This window comes from Lagenorhynchus albirostris, chromosome 20 (assembly GCF_949774975.1).
Source record: "Lagenorhynchus albirostris chromosome 20, mLagAlb1.1, whole genome shotgun sequence".
Lineage (NCBI taxonomy): Eukaryota > Metazoa > Chordata > Mammalia > Artiodactyla > Delphinidae > Lagenorhynchus > Lagenorhynchus albirostris.
The window spans coordinates 30,791,262-30,803,782 of NC_083114.1; the positions used below are offsets into that span (position 1 = coordinate 30,791,262).

At 37.6% G+C, this 12,521-nt stretch overlaps 1 protein-coding gene and 1 long non-coding RNA gene across 2 annotated transcripts in view; one reads left to right on the top strand and one right to left on the bottom strand.

The window, feature by feature from the left end:
- The window catches only part of GDPD1 (glycerophosphodiester phosphodiesterase domain containing 1), a 44,410-nt gene that overhangs the window by 18,474 nt on the left and 13,415 nt on the right, over positions 1-12,521 (top strand). The window contains exons 3-4 of the mRNA XM_060135098.1: positions 6,346-6,481; positions 8,232-8,292. Of these exons, the coding sequence (XP_059991081.1) occupies positions 6,346-6,481; positions 8,232-8,292 (197 nt within the window). The remainder of the gene's footprint in view (positions 1-6,345; positions 6,482-8,231; positions 8,293-12,521) is intronic.
- LOC132511682 (uncharacterized) overlaps positions 1-12,521 on the bottom strand; it is a 62,464-nt gene that overhangs the window by 6,964 nt on the left and 42,979 nt on the right. The gene's annotated exons all lie outside the window — the stretch shown is intronic.

Genomic DNA, 12,521 nt, shown 5'->3' on the forward strand with positions numbered 1-12,521 from the left:
GGTCTTCTTTGCTGCATGCGGGCTTTCTCTAGTTGCGGTGAGCAGGGGCTACTCTTCGTTGTGGTGTGAGGGCTTCTCACTGCAGTGGCTTCTCTTGTTGCGGAGCACGGGCTCTAGATGCACAGGCTTCAGTAGTCGTGGCTTGTGGGCTCTAGAGCGCAGGCTCAGTAGTTGTGGCGCACGGGCTTAGTTGCTCCGCGGCATGTGGGATCTTAGTTCCTGGACCAGGGCTCGAACCCGTGTCCCCTGCACTGGCAGGCGGATTCTTAACCACTGCGCCACCAGGGAAGTCCCTCTGCTCATTTAGAAATGTGTGAATACCTGCAATATGCCCAACATCGTGAACGTTGGAAAGTATGGAACAGACAGATACCTTCCTCACTAGGAATTTAGTATCTAGTTGTAGAGACATGACCTTATATGAAGTCATTTCCATTTCAAATTGTTTCCATCTTATAAAAAACAATTTGAATGTATAGGAATATATTACATAAACTGTAATTTATCTACTTTTACGTTTTCTCATTCCTGCTTTCTCACTCTGCTCACCCCAGCCCTTATTCTTTCCATTCCTGAATTTTAAAAAAGTAAAAGTTTCTTTCTAAAACTCTCTCCCTGCCGCACCCATGTTTACTTTTTTTTTTCATCTTGAAATGTCACTGGTGGTAATTGATACATAAAGTGCTTACAAAAACAAACAAACAAGGGACTTCCCTGGAGGTCCAATGGTTAAGACTCTGCTCTTCCACTGCAGGGGTCACGGGTTTGATCCCTGGTCAGGGAACTAAGATCCTGCATGCTGCGCAGCCAAAAAACAAAAACAACAACAAAAAAACAAACATAAAGTGCTGTGTAGGCATTTTATATATACAGAGAGCTATCTCTTTTCATTCATTAATTCAATATTTAACAAATACATGGGACTTCCCTGGTGGAACAGTGGTTAAGAAATCCACCTCCCAATGCAGGGGACGTGAGTTTGATCCCTGGTTGGGGAACTAAGATCCCACATGCCACGGGGCAAGTAAGCCCTCGCGCCACAACTACTGAGCCTGAGTGCCTCAACTAGAGAGCCCACATGCCACAAACTACAGAGCCCACGTGCTCTGGAGCCCGTGCACGACAACCAGAGAGAAAACCCGCATGCCACAACTAGAGAGAAGCCCACGTGCTGCAATGAAGAGCCCGTGCACTGCAAAAAAAAAAAAAAAAAAAAAAGATCCCACATGCCTCAGCGAAGACCTGACACAGCTAAAAATAATAATTAAAAAAATATTTTAAAAAGTAAAAAAAAAAATACGTATGGAGTACCTGCTGTGCCCATCCCCATGCGTAGGCACTTGTTTACAATAGTAAACAAGCCATAGTTCACAAACCCTTTCGTCAGAGAGCACCTGTCTAATTGGGCAAGTAGGGGAAGATAAATAGATGTATTCAAAACAGTGTGGTAAGTACTCTGACACAGTAAACGCAGGTGCTACAGGAAGTCCTGGCAATTTGACAGATAACTGGTAGATAGGCTACAAAATCCAGTCTGGGGTCAGGGGATTAGGGAAGGTATCCTGAAGTGGTAGTTTTTAAGCTTACACCTGAAAGATGAATAAGAGTTAGCAGATAAGGGGAAGAAGAAAGACTTTTTAAAAAACTGCTGTTGTAGTATGTATAATATACATTCAGTAATATGCACAAATCTTAAGTGCACAGCCCCAAAAATTTTAATATATGTATACACCTTTGTGACCACCACCCAGATAAAATTATAGAACATTTCTAGCTCTCCTGAAGGCACCCTTGTGACCTTTCCCAGCCTGTACTCCTTTCCCCTAGATAACCATTATTTTAGTTTCTATAACAGTAGATTGATTTTTTCTGTTCCTGATAACATAAATATCATCATACCGTATTTACACTTTTGTCTCTGGCTTTTCTTTCTTTCAATTTATATCTGTAAATTCATCCATGATGTGTGAAATAATCTCGTACATGTTTTTTAATGGTCAAATGCATTCATCTCTCTCAGGTATATACTTAGCAGAAGTTGAATTGCTATGTCATAGGGTAGGTGGATATTTATACTTTTCAAAGGATTGTACCAACTTACACTCTACCAGCAATATATGAGAGTTCCATTTGCTCCACTGTCTTGCTAACTTACTGTCAGTCCTTTTAATTTTAGGCATTCTGATGGTGTATAGTGCTGTCTCGTAGTTTTAATATCCATTTCCCTGTTGAATTTTTTTTTTTTTTTGGCTGCGTTGTGTCTTCGTTGCTGCGCGCGGGCTTTCTCTAGTTAGGATGAGTGGGGGCTACTCTTCGTTGCGGTGTGTGGGCTTCTCATTGTGGTGGCTTCTCTTGTTGCGGAGCATGGGCTCTAGGGCGTCTGGGCTTCAGAAGTTGTGGCTCATAGGCTCTAGAGCACAGGCTCAGTAGTTGTGGCACACGGGCTTAGTTGCTCCGAGGCATATGGGATCTTCCTGGACCAGGGCTCGAACCCATGCCCACTGCATTGGCAGGTGGATTCTTAACCACTGCACCACCAAGGAAGTCCTTCCTCCCTGTTGAATTTTGATGTTGAATTTCTGTTCATACGTGTATTCAACACTTGGAAATTCTCATTTGTGAAGTGAGAAAACAATTATATTGTTTTTCTGTGAAAGACATTTCAGACAGAGGAAGTATTTAGAGAGCATGGGGCTGCTTGGAGTGTAGGTGCAAGGTGGGGAGGAGGTGAAGAGAAGTAATATTATCATCACTGTTTTGCAAATAAGAAAACAAGCGTAAAGAACTTGCCCAAGTAAGTGGCAGAGCCAGGATTTGAATGCAGGCTCCAATGTCTGTGCTGCTTTTTTTTTCAGCTTTATTGAGGTATAATTGACAACATTATAATATATTTAAAGTGTACAATGTGAAAATGATAATGTGTGTATACATTGTGAATACACATCCCTCACCTCACATATTTACCTTTTTTTTTCAGTGTTTGTGCTCTTAACCACTGTGGTATACCCTCTCTAAAAGTCGAAAGATCTTAGCGGTGAAAGGAACCTTAGAGATTATCTTTTCAATGTTTTTCTTTTTTTTAAACAATTTTTAAATTGTTAAGTTTAAAATTTTAGTTTTATCATGGTAAAGTTTGCATAACGTAAAATTTGACATTTTAACCATTTGTAAGTGTGCAGTACAGTGGCATTATGTATATCACATTGTTATGCAGCCATCACTACTATACATCTCTACAACTTTTTTTTCACCTTTTATTTTTTTCAGTTTTATTGAGAAATAATTGACATACATCACTGTATGAGAGTAAGGCATACAGCATGATGGTGTAATTTACATATATTGTGAAATGACTACCACAGTAGGTTCAGCTAACATCCATCCCCTCATAAGGATACAATAAAAAAAAATAAAGGAAAAAAATTCTCCTGTGAAAAGAACTCTTAGGATTTATTCTCTTAACAATTTTCCTATGTATCATAACAATAGTTAGCTATAGTCATCATGTTGTACATTACATCCTTAGCACTTATTTATCTTATAACTAGAAGTTTGTACCTTTCATCTCCAGAACTTTTTAGTCATCTCATACTAAAACTCTGTACCCATTAAATAATAACTACCCAAGCTCCCTGTCCCACAGCCCTGGTAACCACCATTATACTTTGTCTCTGTTAATTAAACTGTTCTAGGTACCTTGTATAAGTAGAATCATAAATATTGGTACTTTTGTTTTTGTTTTCACCTACCATAATGTCTACAAGGTTCATCCATATTGTCGTATATATCAGAATTTCCTTTCTTTTTAAAGACTGAATACTATTTCATTGTATGTATATGCCACATTTTGTGTATCCATTCATCAGTTGATGGACATTGGGTTGTTTCTACTTTTGGCTATTATGAATAACGCTTCTATGAACATGGGTATAACAATATCTCTTCAAGTTCCTGCTTTCAATTCTTTTCTATATATAACCAGAGTGGAATTACTGTATCATATGGTTAACCTATGTTCAGTTTTTTTAGGAACTGCCATACTGGTTTCCATAGTGGCAGCACCATTTTACATTCCCACCAACAATGTATAAGGGTTCCAGTTTCCTCACATCTTGGCCAATACTTGTTTTTGTTTTTTTAATATTTATTTATTTATTTATTTATGGCTGCATTGGGTCTTAGTTGTGGCAGATGGGATCTTTCGTTGCGGTGCATGGTCTCTTCCTTGTGGCACGTGGGCTTCTCTGTAGTTGTGGCGCAGGGGCTCAGTAGTTGTGGCGCGTGGGCTCCAGAGCTCGTGCGCTCAGTAGTTGCAGTACGTGGGCTTAGATGCCCTGCAGCATGTGGGATCTTAGTTCCCCGACCAGGGATCGAACCCGCGTCCCCTGCATTGGAAGGCGGATTTTTAACCACTGGAACACCAGGGAAATCCCAATACTTGTTTTTTTGTTTTTCTTTTCCTCCCTTCCCTCTTTTCTTTCTTTCTTTTTTCTAATAGCCATTTGAATGAGAGTGAAGTATCTCATTGTGGGTTTTTTTTTTTTTTTGTGGTACGTGGGCCTCTCACTGCTGTGGCCTCTCCCACCGTGGAGCACAGGCTCCGGACTCGCAGGCTCAGTGGCCATGGCTCACAGGCCTAGCCGCTCCGCGGCATGTGGGATCCTCCTGGACCGGGGCACGAACCCGTGCATCAGCAGGCGGACTGTCAACCACTGAGCCACCAGGGAAGCCCCTCATTGTGGTTTTGATTACATTTCTCTAATGATTAATGATGTTGAGCATCTTTTCATGTGTGCTGCACATCTTCTTTGCAAAATGTCTATTCATTTTTTAGTCTGATTGTCTTGTTGTCGTTGCATTTTAGGAATTCTTTATGTATTGTGGATGTTAATTCTTTATCAGATAGGTGATTTGCAAATACATTTTCCCATTCTATGGGTTGCCTTTTTAGTCTGTGCTTTTGCTGTCATATCCAAGAAATCATTGCCAAATCCAATGTCATGAAGCTTTTTCTGTATGTTTTCTTCTGAGATTTTCTCATTTGAGTTCTTACAGTTAGATCTTTGATCCATTTTGAGTTTATTTTTGGATATAGTTTTAGGTAAGAATTCAAATTCATTCTTTCACATGTGAATATCCAGTTTTCCCAATACCATTTGTTGAAAGGACTGCCCTTTCTCTAGTGAATGGTCTTTGCATCCTTGTCAAAAATCATTTGGCCATATGTGTGAAGGTTTACTTCTGGACTCTCTCTTCTATTGGTCTATATGTTGTCTTTAGGCCAGTACCACATTGTTTTGATTACTGTAGCTTTGTAGTAAGTTTGAAATTAGGAAGTGTGAGTCTTCCAACTTTCTTACTCTTTTTCAGGATTATTTCAGCTATTCAAGGTTCCTTGAGATTCCATATGAATTTTAGGATGGATTTTCTATTTCTGTAAAAAACATCATTGGGATTTTGATACAAGTTGCATTAAACCTGTACATCAATGTAGTATTTACATATTAACAATATTAAGTGTTCCAATCCATGAACATGGGGTGTCTTTCCATTTATTTATATCTTTAATTTCTTTCAACAATGTTTTGTAGTTTTCATTGTACAAGTCTTTCACCTCTTTAGTTAATTCCTAAGTTTGTATTCTTTTTGATGCAATTGTAAATGGAATTACTTCATGATTTCCTTTTTAGATTTTCATTATTATTGTATAGAAATAAAACTGATTTTTGTATGTTTGTTTTGTATTCCAGAACTTTACTGAGTTTGTTTATTAGTTCTGACAGTGGTGTATATGGAACCTTTATTTCTACATATAAGATTATGTCATCTGCAAATAGAGATAATTTTACTTCTTCTTTTCCAACTTGGATGCTTTTTTTTTTCTTATTCATTTGCCCTTCTAGAACTTATAATCCTATGCAGAATTTAAGTGGCAAAAGTGGGCATCCTTTTCTTGTTCTTTATGCTTTCATTTTACAGATGTGGAAATGTGGCTTCAGAGAGGAGCAGTTACTCACCCAAAGTTACCCAGCAAGTTCATAGCAAAGCAGGAACTGGTGCCCAAATCTCAACTTCTGGTCCAGTGTTCTTTCCTTTATACTGGGTTGCCAGAATTAAGGATTACTAGTTATGGAAAGGAGGCAACATGAGTCTCTTATTCTAAGTTCAGTTAGAATATTTTTATATCAATTATTCATAATAGATAATAGTCTTGAGGAGAAATTTTAGTATTATGGGATTTTCTACTATTTTGATTTGTAACTCTGAACTTTTTCATCTAATGTATGTAACCTAAATGTTTACTTATGTTTCAGAATGTCATTATTCTTCTTTGTATTTCTTCAGTGCAGTTACAGTTGGAACTGATATGTTGGAATTGGACTGCCATATCACAAAAGATGAAGAAGTTGTAGTGTCACATGATGAGAACCTAAAGAGATCAACTGGAGTCAATGTAAACATCTCTGATCTCAAGTACTGTGTAAGTGAAAATGCATGATAAACTAATAACTAGTAGATATTAGGGCCTGTAGGATTTTTATAAACAGTGAGTGCCAGATAGCACGTCAATAAGTAATAATAAAAAAAGATAGTGTTTAAATAATGGATGTCAAAGGAAACTTAAAAAACTATTCTGACTTACAGTGAGGATTTGTATTTATTGCGTACATCTGTGGAGACTTATTTTGATAACTATTTCAACAAAATTACCAAAGTCCTCAAATGTAAAGCTACTGGAGTTCAACTTATTTGACATATTCTACAATTTATTTGATTCAGATTAAATATATGAATTAGTTTTAGTCTTCAGGTATATGAAAGAACCCTTTAAAAATCTGATTTTAGTAGTTACATGCTCATTATAGTAAATACTAATAAATGGAGGGAAAAATAATGCCTAATTCTACTACCTAAAAAAAAGTATGTTAACAGGATACTATCTGTATGTATACCCTGAACGTTTTTTACATAGTTATGTTCTCATTATATATTATTTATATTGTATTTTTAAACACTCTAACATCATGGCATGATATACATTTTTTCTTTTTTTAATAGACTTTTATTTTTTAGAACAGTTATAGATTCACAACAAAATTGATCAGAAAATATAGAGATTTCCCACATACTTTCTGACCTCACATAGGTACAGCCTTCCCCCACTATCAACATCCTGCACCAGAGTGGTACATTTGTTACAATTGGTGAATGTACACTGATACAGCATCATCACCCAAAATTCATAGCTTACATTAGGATTTATTTTCGGTGTTGTACATTCTATGGGTTTTGACATGACATTCATGAAAATGACATGAATCCACTAATATAATGTCATACAACATAGTTTCACTGCCCTAAAAATCCTCTGTACTCTGCCTATTCATCCTTCCTGCCCCCAACCCCTGACAATCACTAATCTTTTTACTGTCTCCATAGTTTTGCTTTTTCCAAAATGTCATATAGTTGGAATCACACAGTATTTAGCCTTTTCAGATTCTATGCTTATTTTTCAAAAACATTTCAGATGACTGAAGTTATTCCATTGAGTGGATATATAGTTGTCTTTAACCATTCCTCTTTTGTTGGGCATTTGAATTAGTTCTCAGTTTTCACCATTATAAATAACACTGCACTGAACATCTATACGTGTAAAAATAAAGTTTTCTCTATGTTTAAAATTATTTCCCTATATTAACTCTCAGCAAGGAAATTATTGGGTAAAAGATTAGGAACATTTTAGTTTCTTGATATATATTGAAAGTTGCTATTGCCAGCTTGCTCTTTTAAAATGTTTAAAAGATTTTTTATATCTGATATTAAAAGAATTCCAAGTTTGCCACACCCTTACCATTTAGGGACATTATAATTATACCAAGAATTTCCTAATTTGCTAGATTAAATTTTAATTAGCATTTGCTTATTAGTGAGTTTAAAGATTCTTCTTTATGATTTTTTTCCCCTTTGAATTGTCTATTCCTGACATTTGTCTACTGAGATCTTTGTGTATTTATTATTGACAAATGGTCCATATTAGACAGTACAGATTTCTTGTAGGTCATAAAAGTAAGTAATTATATGGTCAGTTTGCTGTTGGGGATGTTGTACTAATGAGTTTTCTATATAAACATTTGTAGTGTTTCATTTTTGTGTTTTTCAAGAAGCAAATCTTTATGTCTTAATGTAAGACACTAAAATACTTTTATTTTTTGAGAGCTAACTTTTTTCAGTCATATCTTTTAAAGGAACTCCCACCTTACCTTGGAAAACTGGATGTCTCATTTCAAAAAGGTAATAATTTACATTTGCAGATTAAACATTTACACTAAAGTGTATTCATTTATGCTGAGAATTAGAAATACATTTGCATTATCTTGTGATAAGAAGTTCCAACTAAAAGTATTACCCTCAAAGCTTGTTTGCTCAGGCTTACAAATCTGAAATCTTGATGGTCATCTGACTCTGAGATTATGATGCCCAAAGATTTAACTGACTCATTCTATCTAAATTTATATACAGTTCATTTAAGCCTGAATATTAATTACGAGAAACCCATACTTCTAAAGCTTGTATACTTCTAAAGCTTCAAATTCTAGAATATTACTATAACTTGTAGTAAACAATCCAACATAAATAAGAAGAATAAATGAAAAGAAATTGAAGCGATCCCTTTCAGATCCTTACTGATTCTATAATTTTTTCATTCTGTGTTATTTAGCTACTCCATATTTTAAATTATTAAGAGTATTCCATTACTCAAATAAACCATCCATTTCTTAGTCATCTTCACTTTTTAATCACCAGCATAGCAGTTTTTTTTTTTTCTTTTGAGGGAACATTTTGCACAAAGAGATATGTCCCTTGGCCCAATATGTTAGTTACGTTAGGATGGAACATGTTAGGATGGAAAATACACAACCTCGAGATACAGGTGCTGAGCTACCTCACCTTCACAATTCAGCCTCATGTTTTGAATGATTTACATGTAACTCAGGAAAAGTGCAAAATGCTCATGTTATGGTCCTTGGTATGGCTTGCATATAGTTGAAACCTTGGTTAGGCCAAGGATATATTGATATTAATTTTCAAAAGAACTGTAACTGCTCTGTGAGCTAAATTTAAAATTGGCTGGTATAATTTCTCCTTGATTGAGAAAACTTAGAAAGCCAAATAAAAATCAGAAAACCGTTTGCATCAGTTATCTCTACCGGACATTTCGATCTGGTGTTTGTTGGACTTTGCCTTCTAGATAAGTATCATTAAGCTTTTATTGATTTGAGGAAACACCTTTTATTCTTATAATTAGTAGGATTATACTTGCAAAGCTATTCAATATTGGTGTCAGTTGTGGACTTGGGAAGGTTAAGAAAATTTCATAAGTGAAGTTTTTTCTAGTTTTCCCTTTGTAGAGAGCAAAGCCAAAGCCTCACAAAGATTATGAGATGCTTTGAGAAAAAAATATATTTTAATTTTTTTCCTGGTTTTATATCTACCACATAAAGTCATAAAAGTTTTGAACTTGAAGAGACCTTTGAAACCATCTAATCCTGTCTCCTCCTGTTACAGGAAGGAAACAGAGTCCTAAAGATGTAAATGAACTTGATTAAGGTTGTAAAACAAATAAATGACAGAGCTGGGATTTGAAACTAGGTCTTCTTACCAGGCCAGTGTTCAGCTATCTATACTGCCTCTCTATCTGCAGAATCTCTTCAAATCCCCTATTAGTGGCAGTGCCACATACTCTCAAATTTAATAATTAACTTTTGTTCATATTGTATTCAACTCATATCATAATTAACTTAAAGACTATGCCTCCAATGTGAAGTTTACTGCATCTGAAACAGACTAATATATAGTACTGTAAAAACTTGACTCAGATTAGGCAGAAAGTCGTTCATTATTTTACTCTTCTATTCCCCGGCTCGGAACTCTTGTTTTCTTTAAATACTGGAGAGAGGAGGAGGAGAAGAGAGAGAGAGCAAGAGAGAGCAAGAGAGAGAGCGAGAGAGCGAGAGAGAGAGAGAGAGAGAGAGAGAGAGACAGACAGACAGACAGACAGACAGACAGACAGACAGAGAGAGAGAGTCAACTCTCAGAGGAATACAAATTTCAGGCCTCTTGCTTTCTTTGTGGTTCACAACTTAACTGGAGAAGAATTAAGTTTTTTCGTTTAAAAGATGCTTCGGGGCTTCCCTGGTGGCGCAGTGGTCGGGTGTCCGCCTGCCGATGCGGGGGGGGGGGGGCGCGGGTTTGTGCCCCAGTCCGGGAGGATCCCACGTGCCGCAGAGCGGCTGGGCCCGTGAGCCATGGCCGCTGGGCCTGCGCGTCCGGAGCCTGTGTTCCGCAGCGGGAGAGGCCGCGGCAGTGAGAGGAGATGCTTCGATGTGCCACAGGCTACATTAAAAAGGAAACTTAAAGAAGGAACATAAAAATGTGTTAACCAAAGGGTTTGTTTTTATCTATCCTGCTTACTTGAAAGCAACCTCTTTTTCATGGAAAGTACATAATTTGGATAATCAGAGTTGACTATGGTGATAAGTTTTAAAGTTCTAGCATGCTCCAGAGCTACTTCACTTGTTCCATCACCCAACACATCCTATGGCATACTCCTAGTCTAAAGCTCTTGTTTTCCTGTTATTTGCCTCTTTCCCTTTTGGTAGTATTTCCCAGCTGGTTATTCTCTGCCCAAAACAATACTGGGACAACTTCTTCCTCCAACTCTTTTTCTATACTCTCTGCTGGCCAAGTCATCTAATTTAAATACCTTTACATCACTTTAGCACACATTTTTCTCTTAGCACTTCTTTATTTCCTTGTTTCCCCCACTGTTTGATGCAATATTATTCTTATTGTGTGATGTGTCATTTTGCTGTTCCAAAGTTAGTTTTGTCTGTTTGATCTCTTTCTAAATTGATCCTTGCATACATCTTACTTGGGTGTGAATAGCTATTGCCCATGGTAATTCTTTTGACTGCAAAATTAATTTTTCCACACTTAATAAACTAACAAAATTTTTATTTAACTAGAATCGCATCATCTGAATAGAGCTCTCTATAGTGATAGAAATGTTCTACACTTGCACTGTCTGATACAAGAGTCAATAGCCACACGTGACTGCTGAGCACTTGAAATGTGGCTAGTGCACCTGAGTAACTGAATTTTAAATTTTATTTCATTTTAATTTAAATAGCCCTATGTGGCTAGTGGCTACCCTATTGGACTGTGCAGATAGAACATCATGTTCAGACTTTTTAGGTTATAAGTAACAGAAACCAGTTTACACTAGCTTAAGGGGAAAAAAGACATTTATTTTATCATTAACTCTCTAAGATGTGGTGGATCTGATATGAAACATTTTTGGATCCTTGGGTACAAAAAAGGACTCTTCTGGCTTTATTCCATTGTTCTGCTTCTCTTGGGTCTTATGGATTTGGGCCATGTGGCAGGAACATGATCACTGATAACTGTAAATTCACATCCTGCCTGTACTGTGACCCCAGGGAAAGGAAAAGTTCTAGAGAAAGACACTAATTGGCCCAACTTGGATCATGTGTCCATCTTGAACTATTCACTGTGGACAAAGAGATAGGCTATTATGATTGGCCAGACCTAGGTCATATGCCTACTGTGAGAGTAAGTGGGGAGTGGGTCATGTTTTTGACAGCCCAACCAGAACAATTTGGAATGAAGGAGATGCAGTTTTCCAAGGGAAGGAAGGATGCTACGTAGGTAAAAACAATAGCTAATTTTTTTTTAAATATACATTTATTTATTTACTTACTTTTGGCTGCGTGGGTCTTTGTTGCTGTGCGTGGGCTTTCTCAAGTGTCGGTGAGAGGGGGCTACTCTTCATTGCAGTGTGCAGGCTTCTCATTGCAGTGGCTTCTCTTGTTGTGGATCACAGGCTCTAGGTGCGCTGGCTTCAGTAGTTGTGGGACTCGGGCTCAGTAGTTGTGGCTCGTGGATCTAGAGCGCAGCCTCAGTAGTTGTGGCACAATGGCTTAGTTGCTCCACGGCATGTGGGATCTTCCCAGACCAGGGTTTGAACGCAGGCGGATTCTTAACCACTGCGCCACCAGGGAGGTCCCAATAGCTAAATTTTTATATATTAACAATAATTAACTTTTATAGTTCAGGGATTTCCCTGGTGGCGCAGTGGTTAAGAATCCACCTGCCAATGCAGGGTGACACGGCTTCGATCCCTGCTCCGGGAAGATCCCATATGCCGTGGAGCAGCTAAAGCCCTGTGCTACAACTACTGAGCCTGTGCTCTAGAGCCTGCAAGCCACAACTACGGAGCCCGTATGCCACAACTACTGAAGCCTGTGCGCCTAGAACCCATGCCTCACAACAAGAGAAGCCACTGCAATGAGAAGCCCACACACCGCAACGAACCCGCTTGCAGCAACTAGAGAAACCCTGTGAGCAGCAATGAAGACCCAATGCAGACATAAATAAATAAATAAATAAGTAATTTTAAATTAAGTTTTATAGTTCAATTCTGTAGTTTAAGTCCAAAC